This window comes from Glycine max, chromosome 10 (genome assembly GCF_000004515.6).
Source record: "Glycine max cultivar Williams 82 chromosome 10, Glycine_max_v4.0, whole genome shotgun sequence".
NCBI classification, from domain to species: domain Eukaryota; kingdom Viridiplantae; phylum Streptophyta; class Magnoliopsida; order Fabales; family Fabaceae; genus Glycine; species Glycine max.
Window position 1 is genome coordinate 22452517 of NC_038246.2, and position 19755 is coordinate 22472271.

Sequence of the window (19755 nt, forward strand, 5' to 3'; positions counted from 1 at the left end):
TTTATATTAATATAAGTTAGTTTTTCTTATAAAAAAAAAATGGTATCAAAGCAACAACATCCTTCATGACCTAGATAGAAACAGTAGAGTTCCTCTTCTAATTTATAAAATAAAATAAAGGGATCTCCTTGTTATTTTACCTTTTTTTTTTCTGCCCTTAAATTATGAGTTGGAATTTGAGGATGCATCCCTTGCCATGACAGTTGATGGCTGAAAGGTTATAGTCTAGTTGTTCCCCATTTGGCAGTACCTATTTATTAATGCTTAAAGTGCTTGGATTGCTATTATTTACATGTACCAACATGGCAACACCCCCACCCCACGCAACCCCCCACAAAATGAATGATTTTGCTTAGGCAAGCTATTCCCCATAAAGACATTCACAAACTCCTCACATGCACTTTTATGGATATATGAACGTACAGATTATTGTGTGCTTACGATCATTTTGTTTAAAATATTTACTTCAGGTATGTGATTTTGGCCTTTCACGTACAAAGGCAAACACATTTCTTTCATCTAAAACCGCTGCCGGAACTGTAAGTTCTATTTATTAACTAAAACGCATTTGTGTGTTAGATTTTGTTACATTTTTCTTACATTCAATAATTATATGATGATTCGACATTATAATTTATTCCTTTTTTTTATGAACATGTTCAGCCTGAATGGATGGCACCCGAAGTCATCCGAGGAGAACTGTCAAATGAAAAATGTGATGTATTCAGCTTTGGTGTAATCTTGTGGGAACTAGTGACCCTGCAACAACCATGGAGACAATTAAATCCTTCACAGGTTATTTGCTTTACCACAGTGCTTGGGATTTAGCTAATTTCTAGAACACTAGATACTGTAGATAGAATAAAAGAAATTGTATTTCCCTTTGAACTTGGTGATTGCTGAGAATTCCACATGGTACATTTATTCATTAATCTTCCCCAAACATACAGATAATAAAAATGCAATGAAAACTATATTCACAGTTAATGGAGAAAAGAAAAATATGAAGCCGTGTGTTTCAACCTATGAAGCGGCATATATATATATATGATTTAAATCAAATATGATCAACATGACAAAAAGTTAAATATGATCAAACATGACAATAATAAGTCTTAAAAAAACTACTAAGAGGCATCATATTCCACAATTAAAAAAATATAAGAGAAACCATCATAATAAAGAGCCTCACAAAAAAAGGAAATACTAAATCTATCTAAGCCATTCCCCTTCCTTCTTGGTCATCATCATTAAAAAATACAGTTTCTAACTTTGGTTCATTAAGAGATAAATTAGCAATTTGAAGAATTCCATTGTCCTCAAGTGAAAATTCATCTCCGCAATATCCCACAATTTAGTTTTCTCTTCGTTGTTGTGGGGAATTTCTTGAAAGGAGGAGGAGATTGCTATGAACAAATACTAGATCCTTTGCCCTTTGAGGTGTCATTTTATTTCTTTTCAAAGAATGTACAAAAGAGTATGCTCCAATTTCTTTCACAACAAGATGAACATGATTGCCCAAGTAGCTTAAGGGCAATCTTTTTAAGAGTTGGTACATGAATACTATGAACTAGCCACCAAGATTTTGCATCAATTATATCTCTATCCCTTTAAGAGTCAACATCATAAAAGCCTTCTCTTCCATCATAAAAATTTGCAAATTCCAAATTTACTTGTCTCCTTACATCCATATCAACAAAGTACCTTTTAAAGCATTTATTCCTTTCAAGAGTAAGTTCCACATCTTGTTGTGGGAGAAGTCTACGTGAATCTTCACTTAGCCATTCATGACTCTAATATCTACAATATTAAAAAAATATAATCATAAATTAATATAACCTACGATAGAAATGTATGTAAAAGAAAGTAGACTTTGAAAATTAAGAAATTATATTTAAGGATATAATGTATTACCTTGAGTTTAAAGAATGAGTTAGACAATGAAGAGGTGTGCTACTCTTAGTCCAACGGTCAAGTAATATTGAGTGCACTACCTTATGAAAGGGTGAATGTTCAATTTCTGCCCTTCTTTCATGTTGGTATATGGCATTTTTCACTTTTTTAGTCATTGAATTCCCCATTTCAAATACCAATTGAAGAGAACTCATATCTGTATGTTTTTCTAAGAACATCATAGAATAGGAGCAATGAAAGTGAGTATATAATCAACCTTGTCCCAAAATATCCTTCAACAAAGTTTCTTTCACAAATTTTGCCTTATCAACATCCTCCTCCTTGTAAGAAGACCATTCTTCACTATTGTTCAAAGGTGAGCATTACTATGGTTGAAGAAAATCTTGTCGAAGCAACAAAAAGCAACTTCAATGAGTTGATGTTGCTGAACATTGATAATCTCATAGAGTGTCCCATGATAAAGTTTTTAATATAACTAGCATCTTTTGCAATTTGTGATCCAACACATTGTTGGTAAGTATCACTTTTTTTTTTTTCTGGTGTTCTTGGGTGAACATATATTCTTCAATGCAAGGTTCAAGGTGTGCACATCACAAGGAGTCCAACAGATGGAAGGAAATTCTGCCTCTGTGAGCAAACCTACTGCCTTACATACAGCTGCATTATCAGTCACAATTTGCACCACATTTGATGCCCTAACGTCCATAATTATATCTCTCATGTGTTTAGTAATGAAATCCTTGTCTTTTACCTCACCAGGGCAATTTAATGCCTTTAAAAACATTGGTCAACTCTCAGGGACAACATGAAATTAATAAGAGGTGTTCTTTGAGGATCACTCCACCCATCACCAACAATGGTCGCACCTTTTGACTCCATGAGTTTTTTATTAGTTGCAAGAGTTTCTCCACATGCCTTCTTTCCTTTGTAAGCAAGGTAGTTCTCAGCATATTGTAACTTGGAGGTACATATCATTGAGATTAGAAGTCTTGGCAGCATAAGAAAACACCTTCTTATAATAAGGATTTCTTGTCAAATGAAATGGTAAACTGAAAAGTAAAACATCCTTGCAATTTCACAATCAAGAGTATCTTTGCCTTGCACATTGAAAGAAGCTTCTAAACAACCTTTCATTTTTGGATTTGCACAAATATTTGTCTCTTTGCCTTTAATAGAGACCAGAGGTAAATGAACACTTCTTTTTTGTGATTTATGTATTTTCAATGATGCTTCATTGTCCAACTTTTTAAACTCTTTTAAGGAGTCACCTTTGAACAAACTCTAACTCCTACTCCTGAGAAATTTAGTAAGTGAGCCCTTACTCTAGTGTAAGATCCATTGAATGGAACTTCGCATATGTTGCATTTGATCTCAAAATTTCCACCAATAACAGTCTTTCTTAATTTTGAAACATATCTCCATAGAGGTTTGGCTTCATCCTCTTGTTTTGTTGCTTGATTAGAAGTACTCATCTCTACAATAAAAACAAAGCAAATAGATATTAGATACATTAATTTTGAGGGAAAAATGAACAACATATCTCTTTTATTTTCAGAAATTCAGATCAACATGCCTTCATACCAACATAATAAAAATGATGCTTCTAACAATCTCAACTATCATATATTAACAAACATCACACTTAGTAAAATCATAGGAAGACTAGTCAAGGTCACGCTGTTTTGCGAGAATGCTCCAAGCATGTGGGATCGGCACAAGCTTAAAGAAACTCTCAAACCAGGTGTATTTATCCCCAAGGCCTAGACTCCAAAAGAGTCCGTTAGGGCCTCTCCTTCCTGATTCCGGTCCAACCCAGAAAGCATTTTAACACGCAAAATTTATCTATGAATTGTACAAGACAGAATTCCTCAATTGTTCTCAAAATAATTTTATCTCGTCGCACCTCAAAGTGATTAAACTCGTCGGGTTCCCACAGTGGTTCCCATCACAATACTCGTCGCATATTAACTCGTCGCCCTAAAAGGTCTTACACTCGTATGATTGTACGGTTCATAGCTCACAACTCAATGCATACATCTCAATACACATGTATCTTAAAATTCAACATATACTCAATTTATCACATACACTCAATTTCAATGTTATAATTTCAATATAACAATTTATCACACTAATCTAGTAAATTTTGTCCAAAACACAAACAAATAATACAAAAATGTTTTTCACAACATGGGGGAATAAAATCACTCAAACAATTTCATATAATCATATCAAAATCATAGGCCAAAAATATTAAAACATCAAGAACACTCAATTTTATCAACCAATTCACATTAGGATATCAATTGATCCGTCAAATACAACAATATCGTAATTATAATCGTAAAGGAAGAATTATAATTCAATAAATATCCCAAAATAAATCTCATTTTAATTCTCTAAAGATCCCTACACATGTTCATTCTAACCCTAATTGCGATAAACTCATTCCTTACCTCTAAGTGGGCTCACGTGTTTAGTTGGGCAGCGGTAGCAGCGTCTGTAGCGGTTCCCTAAGATTTCTCAAGCTTTTCCTCTGGTTCCTCTGCTAGGGTTTCCAAGCGTTAGAGAGAAGGAGAAAAGATTGGAGCCTCCATTTCACTGTCTCCGTGTGAGGGACATTTCTCTCATCGTAGACATTATTTTGCAAACCTTACCGGTGGCAAAAATGAGTTTCAAACCTTGTGTTCAAATTTCACGATGATCTAATGGTTAACGAGTTTGGGATTTTAGTTTTACTGGGATAGGTTTGAGTGTATACGAGAAAAAGAGAGTTTTGGAAGAGGGAGAAGGGAAAATGAATTTGAGAGGAAGAGACAGTGTAGAGACATATCATAAAATGTAAAAGCTGACCTAATATGTCTATTTATAGTTAGGGTACTCAGCCTATTATTTACTCCATTTTTCTATTTTATTATTTATAAAAAAAAATTCTATTTTTTTTTGGGGCGATGCTATTCTCACAACCTGTTATCTTGTCAATCGTATGACATCATCTTTCCTCAGATCAAATTCCTCATTCTATTTTGAATCCACAATCTCCTCTACATTTTATCTTTCCTCATGTATTTTTGTTCATAATTTGTTGTCTAGTCTTGACAAACCATCGACTCGGTACATCAAGTGTGTCTTCCTAGGCTATTGTTGGTCCTAAAAAGGATATAGGTGTTTTTTTTCCTACACTCAATTGTTATTTCATCTCTGCTGATGTGTCTTTCTTTTGAGTCAGTTGCTATACTTCAATTTTTTCTTTCTGCAACCTCATTTTGTTGAGGGGTGTCCACACAAGTTAACTCATGAACAACACCATTATCTTTGAGGAAATTGAAAAGGTTTTGATTCACATACTCTCTCCCAATATCAAAACGCAATCTTTTAATCGGGCTCCTAAATTGTGTTTGAATTATACTGTAAAAGTTTACAAACAATTGGAAAACTTCAGTTTTTTCTTTCATGACAAATATCCAGGTAACCCGAGTGCAATCATCAATAAAAGAAACAAACCACTTTGTACTAGAAATATTATTGATAGGTGTAGATCCCCACACATCCGAATGAACAAGATCAAAAGGTTTAGAACTTTTATTAGTACTGGGAAGAAAAGTTGTTCGATGGTGTTTAGCAAACTCACAAACATCACAATGAAAAGACTCGACTGACCTTTTTGTAAACAAAAAAGGAAATAAAGACTTAAGGACACTAAACGGAGGATGACCCAGATGCCTGTGCTGAAGCCATATTTGGGAGGATGAGCAAGGTTCTGAACTTGTCTGATGATTAGAAGTGAGAGCCTTCTGTCTGGTACACTCTTTATTGTCCACATGCTACAAGTAGTATAACCCGCCCTGCTCTTTAGTAATTCCAATCGTTCTCCCCATGGCAAGATCCTGGAAAACACAATGAGAGTGAAAAATGTCACAACACAGTTTAAGTCTTGGGTGATTTTATGAATAGACAAGAGGTTATTAAATAGTTTGGGAACATGGAGCACATTGTTCAAATGAATGGAAGATTGAAGTTGAATGTTACCACAACCAATACTGGGGTATGAGAATCATTAGCAACAGTGATGTGTTGGTTACTAGTTAAAAAGGTGTAGGATGAAAAATAAGAAGAGTGAGGTGTCATATGATCAGTAGCACCAGAGTCTATAATCCAGATATTTTCAGTACTAGAAGTATTAAAGGATAGGAAGCTAGAACTCTTACCAGCAATGGTTAGGGAACAAGAGCTAGATGTCTTACTGAAAGGGTCCATAAAGGTTCATAGACGTTCCAATGACGATGGCGGAAGGTGGCTGACGGTGGAGGACGACATCGAACGACGACCAGTGGTATACACAGTGACTAGGCACTGAAACAGTATCAACTATAGCAATGAAGGCTGCCTGGAGGAATGCAAAAGCAGATCCCCTTGGATTGGAGGCTCTGATACCAACTTGAAAGATAATAATTTGAATATTATTGTAATTCTGTCTTTTAAAAAATGAATACAAGACTTATTTATAAGCTGCTAGTGACCTAATTAAGGAAAGAAATAAAATGGAACAAAATTTGTACAAATAAAAAAAATCAAATCTGTACTAATTACAAGATAAAATTTGTGCTAATTATAGAATGTATCACAACACACATCACATAGTAATAATATTTACATGACACAAAACACGTATATATTAAATTGAACTATATTATTTTCAATTAAAAAGAGTCTTTACAACAATTAAATTGAAGTGTAACAAAAGTAATTATTATTAAGCAATAATTTTATAATTTTATAATATAAAAGTATAACTTTCACATGGACACGTTAAAATGGGTAAAGCAAATGAAAATTCAATTGAAAGATCTTTTTCGTTCAATATTTAAATTAGAAAGCTTCCGTATATGAATTAATATGCCTGCAATTAGCATGTACCTATGTACAACAACATCATGCTTCTAACAAAAATACCACAACAATATATCTAACTTTCTTAATCCATTATTGCGGAAAGAAATATTGATGTGTGAAACCGCAATCGCTTAATCAAAACGAATAGGCAAAACATGAGAGAAAAGCTTAAATGCACGTGGATATCCAATTGGAAGACTTTTGCCAATTACAGTACATAATAGACTAAATAAAAATCAGTAACACCAAAGAATCTCTAGATTAATTACTTTGTACACAAAGTTTGCAATCACCGTCACAAAAATTAGCGAAAAGGTCAGAAGACAACAACAAAAATAAAATTATTCAACCCTTTAAAATCAATCAAAATCCCTAAATGACTACAAAGTAAAAACACAAAATCACAAACAAATACTCCTGAAATCAAATCACAATAATTTTGTATCGGGACATTAATTGGTCCGTCAAACACAGTCAATTTGCAAAAAAAAAAAAAAAACATAAAAACAGAATTGAATTTCATAAAACAACTCAAAATAACCCCAAAATTGATCTTTTAGGGATTCCTACACATGTTAATTCTAATTTCCAAGCGTGATTAACTCATCCCTTACCTCGATATAGTCGCTCAAGCGTTATCTGTTAATAATGGTGGCGTTTCTGGTGTTCTCTAGAATTCCTCCGATTACTCTGATAAGATTCTTGAGTGTCAAAGAAAGAAAAAGAGAACGTACAAAATGCTTTGTGAAACTGCTTTGAGGGTTAAAAGCTCCTTTGTACAGTGAGAAATCAGATAACTTAATTCTTATTCCTATTTTTCTAGTTTATTTTATTAATTATAAAACTATTAAATAAATAAAAAAATGGATAAATAAACCTCTCTCTTATTTTCTAAAACTCTTTATTTTGTAAAGGTTCATATTTATTATTTATTTCAAACCTCTTTTTACTTAAAAACTCATTTATTTTAATTAAAAACCCTTTTAATTAATTTTTTACAAAAAAAGAAAATGGGGTGTTACAATAAAGGTCACAGCGGAACTCGTGGCGGATTTGGTAGCCATGAGAAAAGTACCAAACAGCAGTCAATCGAAACAACCAAATGTGGCCAAAAAGTAGCCAAACGAAACCAAACAGTGGTCAAATTAAGTTGTCAAAAGTGAAGAACGGCAAGAGGGTTGACAGAAGATGGCGTGTCGAAAAAATGCATCATGCACTAAGATGGTGGAGGTGCGTGAACTTCACGCGTAGGAGTGTGGCGGAAAACGGGGTCGTGATTGGCAGCGTTGGGTTCGTCGGAGAGTGGCACCCCTAATCGGAGGGTCACACTGGCGTGATGACAACGTGGTAGCAGTGCAAGGGCGCTCGCAGCCTGCGTGTTACTGTTTCACGCAAAAATTTAAGGGGGGTGTAGTGGAGAGGGAAAAAAACGGAAAAGAGGGAAAAAAAAAAAAGAATCCTAATAATCTAATACCGTAAAAAATGGGTTTTTGTAATTGTGTGTTTGTATCACACAAATGGTCCTTTATTTATAGTGAGATTGATTTACAATATACGGAAACATAATATTCCCTAATAATCAGATGCATATTTCCTAATTACAAATCATATCTTTAATACTTATCTTACCTTTTGTAATTTTTTCCCTATCATCTTGTTAATTTCTTCGTTTAGAAAAAATGTTATTCCTTAGCTGAATATTTTTTCCAATTCTCATATTGTAATTCATCCAGTTAAAATTAGAGGCTCAGGCTGTTAGCTGTTTTAATTGAGCATTTTCTGGGATCTAATTTTTTCACTTGCCTCTCTTTGCATACCTCATGTTTTATGATATGCATCAAGTGGCTTTTTCATTTGATAATAATCATAATGGAACTAGTGTAGGTTGTTGCAGCTGTCGGTTTTATGGGCAAAAGGCTAGAGATTCCAAGGCATGTGAATCCTCAAGTGGCTGCCTTGATTGAGCTTTGCTGGGCCACGTAAGTAGATTAAATAAATAATTTTGTTTCCTTCTTTTATAGATGAAATTTTGGGTCATGGGTGGTTGTTTTGTCCTAGGGTCGGGGTAGTAGCCCAGGCTAAACAAGTACTAATAGACCAAGCGGGTCACAAGCAGCACAGACAGAGAGGCCCAAAAGAAGAATCACAGCTCCTCGAAGGTTCCAGGATTTCGTGTGAGCGATGCTGATAAGGAGTAGAATAAAATAAAGGATTTATTACAAATCCTGAGTGCATGTCTGTTATGCGCGTACGTGTCTGTCCTTATGAGTGCGTGTCCATTAGTGGTGCGCTTGTGAGTGCGTGCTTTTTATTATTGCGGGGTATTATACCAATAGGGTTGTTAGAGGGGTTTTGGCACCTTGTGCATGTATTCTCGCTCTTATCCTTTTTCTGCCTTCAAGCACCTATTTATAGGGGTGCACCGCAGAAACAAAGCAAGAAATATAATACCCTTTTTTCTAATAGCGTTCCTTCTTATCTTTGTTCTTAACAAGTACTCATAAACATTGTAGTTAAATGGAAGTGCCATGGCAGAATGGCATGGTAGATTATGCCAACTGTCATACGCAATTTGTGAATGGAGCCCTGCATGGTGATTCCATAGGCTGCAATGCTTTGTTTATATGGCGGAATTCCGCCATATTCTGCCATTCACCTCTGATAACACTGCTTATAAGTAATTGCGCCTTTCACGAAAAAAATTGCTTATAAGTAATTGCAAATTAGAAATTGCCCATCAACAACAATGACCCTGGTGGGATTTGAAACTGAACCGACATAATTAGCATGACTCCCCATTACCCTTTGTAACCAGTACCAACCAATGTTGGCCAACTAATTTTAATTCTTTGTTGAACAGATTCTGACATTTCTCATAATACCTTGTCTTAATGTTGAATCTGAAATTATAGTATGTTATTCAAGCAGCCGACATTTCAAACTCCATTACAATCATTCTATTTACTATCTGCTGGTGCTGTAGGGAACCCTGGAGACGGCCTTCTTTCTCCTATGTTATGAAATGTTTGCAGCAAATAATTGCTGATGCTAAAGGGTGATCACACTGATAATCTTCAACCCGTATACAGACGAGAAACAGCAATATTGAACAGAAAAATAAATTGGATTCCAGTTTATTCAGATCAGATTCTTCCTAATTTGAATTTATATATGTACTGCATTTTGTTATTTATTTTTGTTCGGTGTAATACATATTCAATCTCAAATTCAAAATCATGTATGAGCATAATTTGCACTAAATATGCAAATGAATTGAGTCATTCGTGATTTACTTGGACTCAAATCTTCAAATGCTTCCCTGAAGTTGGCTTATTTATTAAAGAGAAGTTAGAGTAGCACTGAGCCAGAAAGCCAAGCTTAGAGGGAGTCGATAATGACAGATAGATATATGACTGTATTAACTAATGGTCCTCTACTAGTTCCTTTTGTGTCAAACATATTGGCTCGATTGGATATTTAAGAAATTGTCACCTTAGGGACAATCAACAATGACAGAGCTGAAAGATCTAAAGATTTTGTTTGAAATATTGGAAATACTGAAATAGTGAATAGGAAAATGAGTTGTATGTATGTTTATGGTAATTAGGGTAATAGTTTATATTGATGACTCTAATTATAGGCTAGAGCCTCTGCTGTGTAATTGAGACACGTATTTCACATTTTCACCACATGTAATCTAGAGCCTAAATGGTAGGTATCCCTAATCTGTGAATAATCAAAATCAATCCCCCACATGGCATTAGTTATGCTATAATATATACCTTACATGTGATTTTCCATGGTATGATGTTTATGGCATATCAGATTGCTGATTTGTGTGTATGTTTGGTTTGACAGGGACTTGCTGAAGAATTAAAATATACCGTTTTATAAAATAACCTGTCAATTTTTGTTGTATATGCTATTTATATAATCATTACTCACATTGTCATATATAATACTATTTGATTTGGATGTAGCCATAATAATCGTATGACACTGGAATTCTAATTTATACATATAAGAATTTTTTTATCTTTTAAAAAGAAATAATAATATAGTGGTACCCCCTCCCCTCCCTCCCACCCCATTGTTATTACACCGGGAAGGATAGCTGTACATAAACACCCAATAACATTGCAATTCTGAACTGTGCCAACCCATTTTTGTACATCCCATTACCGTCACTATTACCATCTTAACTTTATCTTTGCTTAAATTTTAAGTTTACATTAATTTATTTTGCGAGCATGTTAACCGAATATGCATTTTAGACATTTTTCGTTTAAAATAATCTTCAAATTCTTAGTTTATATTTGGTAAAATGATAAAGTGATGTTTAGTATACTTTAAAAACAATAAATTAGGATGAGGTAAAAGAAAATGATATATCATTTCATTCGATATGATGCAAATAATAACAGTAAACACTTTAGCTTCTTTTTATTTCATTCTGGTTGATTTACATAATAAATGTTATAGGTGTCCTTTAATTGAAGCAATTTGAGGGGGAAAAAAGGGAAAAATTGACATCAAAAACTAGAAATTTGGGAGCTATATAATATTTTTCGAAGTGTTACTAACAATTGAAAAGTTGCATAATAATATCATTTTATTCTTTCACTGAAAAGATTTTGGATAATTGGAATGCTCAGTTAAAATGATTTTTTTTTTCTATTTTTCTCTTTTCCCAAAAAATTCTTCTGAGAGCTATTTTGAGGCTTTTGCTTTGTGCACCCAGCATTCTGCTTGTGCATTCCGCAATTTTTTTATGTTTCGAAAATACCCATGTTACTTCTTTGTTTTACCTTCTTCACTCATTCATTCTGGTTATTTTTTCTGCGTTTTCATTCATTCTTGTGGGAGTGGAGGTCCTTTTGTCCAGTTTGGTTGAGCTGCAAGTTTTACGGTACTATGTCAGCAAGTGGTGGTTGGTGTGGCTGTTAATGGTTCAGGTAAGTTGCAACTTTTGTTGGATTTAGATTTTTTTTTGCATATAAAACTTACGTATTGATAATTCATAAATTATATAAAATGTACGAATTGATAATCCATAAGTTTTATATAACTTAGGCTGTAAGTAACTTACAGATTGATAATTCGTAAGTATCATACAAATTGGTAATCCGTGAGATTCTTATAGATTGGTAATTTGTAAGTGATTTTTTTTTTTTTTTTAAATTTGTTTTATTGTTTATTTAAATATAATTAGTATTATTATTTAAAATATTTTTTAAATAGGTATAGTTTCATAATTCATTCGTAAGTTTTTGTTTTTATAATTTGAAAGTGATATTTGTTTTAAAATAATTTAGACTTATAATTTATTCGAGTCATTTTTATTTTAAACTTGATTTTTTTGTGCTTATAATTTTATGAATTACAATTGAGTACAAAAATATTAGCATTTTTTATAAATATGGTTATCAATTTTAAGTTCAAAAATTTTATTTTCTTGGTTTTTTAATATATGTGGTTATCAATTTTAATGTATTATATTATTAAATGAAGTAAAAAAAATGTGATAGTATATGTATGGTGTGGTTAGGGGTCATTTGTTTGTCATTGAAAATTTTCAATATTTTGTTAAGATGGACAAAGACCAGTGGATGCATGACAGTATAACGTATGGAGAAGTTGATATGAATGAACAAAATGAAGACAAAGCTAGTGTGAATGAAGAACATGTTGATTGTTTTGATGCCTTCAATATTTCTCAGGTATTAACATGTATGAATTACATTGTAGGTGTTTGCTACCCATGATGATGTTTTGCATTGGGCTAGATCTATTGCTTATGAAATTGGTCGTGGCGGTGATTATGAGGTCAAACATAAATACTGGTATTAGAGGAAGGACCTCATTTGTTTTAATTGGTTGTGAAAGGAGTGATCAATATAGTACCAAGAAGAAAGATTTAGTAAGAATAGTTATTGGCAGTAGAAAATGTGGGTGTCCTTTTATGTTGCGTGAAAAACCAGTGATTGGAGGCGAAGGATGGATGGTGAAGTTAATGTGTGGGAGTCACAATCACGAATTGGTCAAGTCATTAGTTGGACATTCATATGTTGGTCGATTGACTAAGGATGAGAAGATTGTTATTTCTTATATGACAAAGTCAATGGTGAAACGAAGAAATATTCCTTTCATGTTGAAGGAGCACAATGTCAATAGTTATACAATAATCAAGCAAGTATACAATGCAAGAAATCTATATCGTTCTTCCATAAGAGACAATAATACTGAAATGCAACAACTAATGAAGCTTCTTGAATGGGATCAGTATATTCATTGGCATAAATTGAAGAATGAAGATGTTGTACGTGATATTTTTTGGAGTCATCCTGATGTAGTCAAATTATCCAATGTCTGTAATTTAGTATTTTTGATAGATAGTACCTACAAAACAAACAAGTACATGTTGTTGTTATTTGACATTGTTGGTGTGACATCAACAGAGATGACATTCTCTGTTGCTTTTGCCTATTTGGAGGGAGGACGCCTAAATAATGTTGTTTGGACTCTAGAACAGTTTCGAGGTATTTTTATCAGACGTGATGCACTCCCTGGAGTTATTATTAGTGAGAGAGATCTAACATTGATGAATGTAGTGAAAACTGTATTCCCTGAGTCTATACCAATTTGTTGTGTTGATTTCACATTGATAAAAGTGTGAATGCAAAGTGTAAAACCCTGGTTGCTAAAAAAATGCATGAGATTATGTCATGGAAGCCTATGGGAGTTTGGTGGATTGTCCTTCTAAGAAAAATTTCAATGAGTGCCTTATGAAGTTTGAAATTCCTGGCTCACTATGGGCAATGTTTGTTGACTATGTCAAGCAAACATTGTTGATTCCCCATTAAGAAAAATTTGTTAAAGCCTGAACGAATAAGGTGATGCATTTAGGAAACACAACAACTAACAGGTATTAAAATTGTAAAATTTGTTGTTGTTAGGGTTTAGGAATAAATGGATAAAATTAATTGTCTTTGTTTACTTGATTGTGTATTTCATTTGAAGGATTGAGTCTACTCATGGATCTTAAAGAGACTACTATAGAATAGCCTTGGAAACCTATGTAGTGTTTGGGAAGCCATGAACAATATGATCACACTACGACACACTGAAATTAAGGCACATTTTGAGACAAGTACACACGTGGTTGGACATATTTTTAAAGTTACCTTATACAAGAAAATACTTGGCATGATATCAAGGTATACTTTAAACCAGATTGCTGCTGAGTTTAAGCATGTAAGTTATGTTGGTGTTGACAATTCTTGTTGTGGATGTGTAATGAGAACTACTCATGGTCTTCCTTGTGCATGCGAGTTAGCTACATATGTTGTTGATAGCATACCTCTCGACGTAATCCATAAGTTTTGGCGGAGGCTAAATTTTTCATACCAAGGCTTATTTGAGCCTGAAGTCAGCATAACCAAAGAGATGGAAATCATATCCAAGCGGTTTGAAGAGCATAATCTTTGTGGCAAAGTTACTCTAAAGAGTAAACATCGGAAAATTGTCCAGCCTGATCTAAACTCTATGTGTGCTACTCTAGGAAAGGTGAAAATAAAAGGTGCTAAAAAAAACCGATGACCAAACATTAAAGATCAACAAAGCGTGATCCGTCTTATTAGGAGTATGTTGATGCATTACATTATGTGCAAAATAGTAATTCTTTAGTCAAACGTAGTGCATCATCATCTGACCAAGCAAAACCAAGAAGGACCATGCCGATGTTAGATCAATTTCATCCATGCATTCATGATTCCATTCAAAACATTGTTGATGTCCAAGCTGATGATAATTGTGGATATCATGCAATTGTTGCCTTATTAGGTAAGGGTGAAGATTCACAATCTTTGGTTCGCAACCATTTGCTTAAAGAACTTATAAAATGGTCTGATGAGTATATCAACCTCCTTGGTGGCATAAATAGATTTGAGGAGTAATGAAGAATGTGCAAATAGAGTAAAATTGAAGAATAACCAAAGGTGGATCTTGAATCTCGTCCAATTGCTTCCACGAACATCTCGTCCAAGATCTTCATAGGCATAAATTTACATGTGCACAATGCAAGGATAAGCTAGAAAAAAAAGGCATATACACATATATATTGTGGGAATGTAGCAAATTATATATCATATATCATATATCATATCCTAGCATATGAATAACACAACAGAGGATATATCAACCATTTAGGCACATTTATCATCAACCAAATATAAGAGATAAATTCAACATATACAGCACATATCATGTGACACAACAACGACTTTTGCAAAGCAACGTCAGGACCTCTCCTACTCGCAATATGACGACAACTCCATGGAGATTCACATGATCCAATTATCAGGTTGGATAACTGTTCGCTTCCAGCAAGTGCACCGGATCACGCAAGTAGTATAAAACGGTAAGAACCGAGTATCGAACTCTCAGGGAACTTGTGTTACTTGGTAAAACTATTTCAGCGAATAGGTGTCTGGTGTGAAAAGAGATGTATTTACTATGAACAAGTGTGTAAATTAACTATTAAAAGGGAAAATCACGTGAGAAATGATGCGTAAAAACAAGTATATGGCACGTTGGTCTTCCTAATAAGTGCCTGATGTTAGAATGGTATTCTCTACTTAACAATGCTCATGCGTTCTATGGAGTCTCCTGAAATGCTAAACCCTGATTCCTCATGATAGTCTAGCCTAATCCTAATCAAGCATCGTCTGCAGATTCCTCTTGTTGGACTAAACTCGGCTAGGACCGCATTAAGACAAACATACAACAACTAGGTTACCGTACCCCAATTCCTCGTGAAAATACGACAAACTAGCCCAGTCCTATCAAGTTCTAAGAATCAGACCAGTTTCCACTGTTGAATGATCCTAAAAACACATGCATCTACGTGATCAAGGCAAAAGCATGATAGAATGAAGTTCTGATAGCATAGAGAACACACAAAACATCGTTAAATAGATAAAAAAAATATATTTACATCAAGTACCTACAAGGAAGATCCAACAAAGGATTTAGCTTTCCATAACTGGGAAGTTTCCTTTACAACAAAGAGAAGAGAAAGATGAAAGATTTCAGAAATACAATTAGTGGGGATGTCTCCTCCACCTCTAGGACCTCACAATCACTCACAAACTCATCTCAAGCTCTCAGGACGGCTTCCTCTTCAAGCTCTGGTCTCTACAGATCTTCACACAACAAAATCTCTCAAACTCTCTGGAACTTGGACCTTTCTCTCTCTAGAACTCTCTAGACACACAGAAGCTTCAAGAAAAGGCCAAACTCCCCCTCTAAATTTGATTTCAGGCTTAAATAGGTGGCTTTGTTCATGCTCGTGCGTTTAGCGCAACTCTGATCCGCTCAGCGCACATTAGTGAATATCGGCTTAGCGTGTGCTTTTCTCGCTCAGCGGATGGACTGAAGTGATGCGCTTAGTGGGATGGCCCTTCGCTCAGCGAACAAGCACAACTCATCCTTCTTCCAGATTCTTCCTTGTGCTTAGCCGAGGAATGTTGTGCTCAGCAAATGGCTCGCTAAGCCAACAGATTGGCTTAGCGAGAGGGTGAAAATCAGCACTTCAAAACTTGCCTAATTATCCTGAAACTGAGAGAAAATGATTATTAAATACACAAAATGGGAGTACTACATATTTATTATCTATCCTTAACAAAAAACAATTATAACACTACAAAATAACCATAAATTTGAGGAGTTTGATACATTTTACATAAGTTTTATGCACAAAAGTTAGTCGTATTTACCGACTAACAACTCCTCCAAATTTATAGTTTTGCTTGTCCTCAAACAAACAAAGAATAGTTCACTGGTCCCTGAGTGACAATAACATGCAGTGACTATGTACAAAGGTGTATGCAACAAAAGTTACTGATTGCATGATAAGAGAATGAAGCAAGATGCCCTCATCACTTGTCTTTTACAAGGCATGCAATTATCCAAAGAGAAGAATAAAATGTAACCTGAACAATTAGATGAAGTTAGGCATAAGACAGATATCAAGGAAAGTAGCTTAAACCACAGTCTCACGGCCACTGTTTCACTCACGCATAAGTGTTTAAGTTATTCATTAATAACAACTAGCAAGAGGTCCAATCTTTGCACTTCATCTCATGCCATAAAGTCAAAAATGTATAAACAGAATCAGAAGGACTTTCTGAGGCTTGTAGTGAGGCTTGGCTACAAAAATTCATTGGTTTTTCTAGGATTCAAAGGCTTGGATTCTAAGAGAGCACAAATCCTAGACTTATCCAAGTGATCTTTTTAATATAATTAGCTTGCTCACTAGCTTTTCACTTTCATTTGCTTTTGACCTTATTACATCAACACACATTTCCTTGGATTGCTTTCTTTTTCTTTCTTCTTTTTTTTTCTAATGCACAACTTATGTGTTGTGTGTGCTGATGCTTTATCTCTTTCTTTGCATCCCAATTAGTTTCACTCCCCCAAATTTGGGGTAAATTTCCCTTGAACCATATGCTCTCCTAGAATCTAAACAAGGTATCTGGAGATAATCATTAAGGTTCAGGGTTTAATTATTGACAAAATCATTCAGCTCACAAAGGGTGCAAACGAGACAATTATAATTCAAGGTAAGCTTTTTGGTCAAAAGGCTTGTGTATGCACAATCATGGCCTTCATCATGACCTCATTTATACATTTCATTCTAAAATTCAGAGATTGATGCAAAGATTATTACTCATAGCTAGTCGTTCACTCACAGTTTAAGTTCACACTCTCACCGGTTTTGTTTCAAGCTTTTCTTTCTCAATCAATCTGTCTACTGACTAACAATTCTAAATGCAAGTTCACATTCTTGTTCTTTCTTTGTCTAACATACACACTTGCTCAAACTCATGAAAAGAAACACAAATTCCATCACAATCATGCATTCAATTTAAAACCAAATCATACACCAATTTTCACAAAAAGAAAAAAAATGTTTTACTGTCATGTTATCAAAATCAAGTCAAATTGTTCCATATGCTTCAGAATGAGCAAACCAACTATCCATAAATAAAACTAGCAGGGTATATAAACATAAAAGAAATATTGTACGGAAACTATAATTATAATAATAATAAACCAAAAAGCAAAAAACAAATATCATTAGGAATTCAAAATTCATGTGTCTGGTCCTGAGTGTCCTATGTCTACACATCCTCCTCATCTGTCAGATGAAGCACTGGAGTAGCTAGAGGAGAAGTGTCCAGAGTTAGGACTAGTGTGGTCTGGCCCTCAGGTATCTCTAAGACAGGAGTGGAAGGGTCTGCTGCGTGCTGGGGTGAAGATGGATCCACTGCTGGTGTTGGGGGCTCTAAAATGGCCTAAAGAGATCTTTCAGGAGTGGCAACAGCTACCTGTGTCGCCTGTGTGTCGCTTGCCTCCTCCTCTGCAGTAAATGGCTCTAGGATAGTGGCCTCAGAGGACTCATCCTCCATATGCTGTGGTACCTGAGCTGTGGGACCTTCATCTTCCCTGTGAAGAGGACTGGGTCCCAGGCTAGGCTACCAACTCTCTGAATTGCTCGACTGAGGGAATAGATCCTGGAGGTGCCACCACCTATAAACTCTGTAAAAGAATAATTTGTCCCTAATGGATACTCTGAAGCATGGCTTCAAAGTGCTAGGAGTCTGTCTGGGCTGAAACAGAAGAAGCTGCTGACGTGGATGCTGGAGTAGGAGTCGCAGAAGTGGAAGGGAGCTCAGCTGGCCTAGCCCTCGCTCTTCTAACCCCTCGGATAGAAACTGTTAGATCCTCGGGATTCCAATAGTTCTTCCTAATGTAGGACAAGTTAATGACCGGGCATAGGCGCTCAAAAGTGAGGCTGTCAGAGACAACCCCTCTGACTCTACATAATGCGGTGATCAAAGCAAGGAACCCAAGTCTAGAAGTGTTAGACTGGGTTATAGAGGTCATCTGGCTAGAGATCAGCGCTCCTATGTTCATATCCATGCGAGAGACTAGGCCAAAGATCAGCTAGCTCTATCCACTGTCAAGTCAGAAGTGTGTGATGTGGGGACCAAGTTGGAGTCTGAGAGGACACTCCACACCTGAGCTAGTGTAGTCAAATCCTTCCTGAGAATCTTCCTAGGATGGCCCTCAGAGTTCAAGATGAACCCTCGGCCAAGTATGCATAAGGTAGCCTCTATCTCTTTGTAGTCGCTAGGCAACCTGCAGTATCTGGAGTATGCGGGTAAGGTCTCCCCCTCAGCTAATACCACAGGTGTCTCCAGGAATGTGTTGAGACTGTCAGGATCAATCTTCACTAAATGACCTTTGACTCTGGACTGCTTTGGTGGACGGTCCTCAGAACTGTATAAATTTTCATAGAACTCTTTCACCAAAGCCGGGTCTATGCTCCCATCGACTAAATTGGTGAGGCGTTTATGGAAATTACGCCTCTCCAATTCAGTCTTAAACTTATCTAGCTTAATGTGATATATCTCTACTTTCCTCTCTGGTAAAATGTTTCTTCCCAGGACATTATCTATGTATCTGGTCCAAGCATCTAAGGAAGAGAATCTCCTTGTGTCATACTGTGTTATGGGTTTTGAACCAATACTTTTACGTTTCCTAGAAGCCATCTGCAAATAAAGAAACCAAACAATTAATCAAGACACAAGTTATTCAAATTTCAAAAACTAAAAAAGGCATTGGCGGCTTAGCGAGACAAGGTCCGCTAAGCTCACCTTCACAAAATACATACTTCAGCTAAGCGACTGGTGAAGTCGCTTAGCGGAAGTTGCAGAACTGCAACTTTTGCATATTTGGCTTAGCTGGCAAGTGCCCACTAAGCCGAACGTCTGCCGCAAGGATTTATGCTAAGCTCCTCAAAGGTTGCGCTTAGCGACACCATACAGTTAAGAAAATAAACTAAGTATGGGTTTTGCCGCAACAAAATGTGCTTAGCTCAAG

The 19755-nt window shown here is 35.4% G+C and overlaps 2 protein-coding genes across 2 annotated transcripts in view; both read left to right on the top strand.

Moving 5' to 3' along the window:
* LOC100813948 (serine/threonine-protein kinase CTR1) overlaps positions 1-10095 on the top strand; it is a 33092-nt gene extending 22997 nt beyond the window's left edge. The window contains exons 12-15 of the mRNA XM_041006188.1: positions 471-539; positions 664-795; positions 8692-8786; positions 9791-10095. Coding sequence (XP_040862122.1) covers positions 471-539; positions 664-795; positions 8692-8786; positions 9791-9866 — 372 coding nt within the window. The 3' untranslated portion in view covers positions 9867-10095. The remainder of the gene's footprint in view (positions 1-470; positions 540-663; positions 796-8691; positions 8787-9790) is intronic.
* A 139-nt stretch (positions 10096-10234) lies between these two features.
* On the top strand, positions 10235-13484 carry LOC121172937 (PKS-NRPS hybrid synthetase CHGG_01239-like). The gene is made up of 2 exons (XM_041006127.1): positions 10235-11762; positions 12556-13484. The coding sequence occupies exon 2, from the start codon at positions 12569-12571 to the stop codon at positions 13481-13483; it is 915 nt and encodes a 304-aa protein (XP_040862061.1). The 5' UTR covers positions 10235-11762; positions 12556-12568; the 3' UTR covers position 13484.
* The last annotated feature ends 6271 nt before the right edge of the window (positions 13485-19755 follow it).

Bases quoted from the DNA above. Each gene is read 5' to 3' on its own strand.
- LOC121172937 (XM_041006127.1), top strand. From the start codon at position 12,569: ATGATGATGTTTTGCATTGGGCTAGATCTATTGCTTATGAAATTGGTC.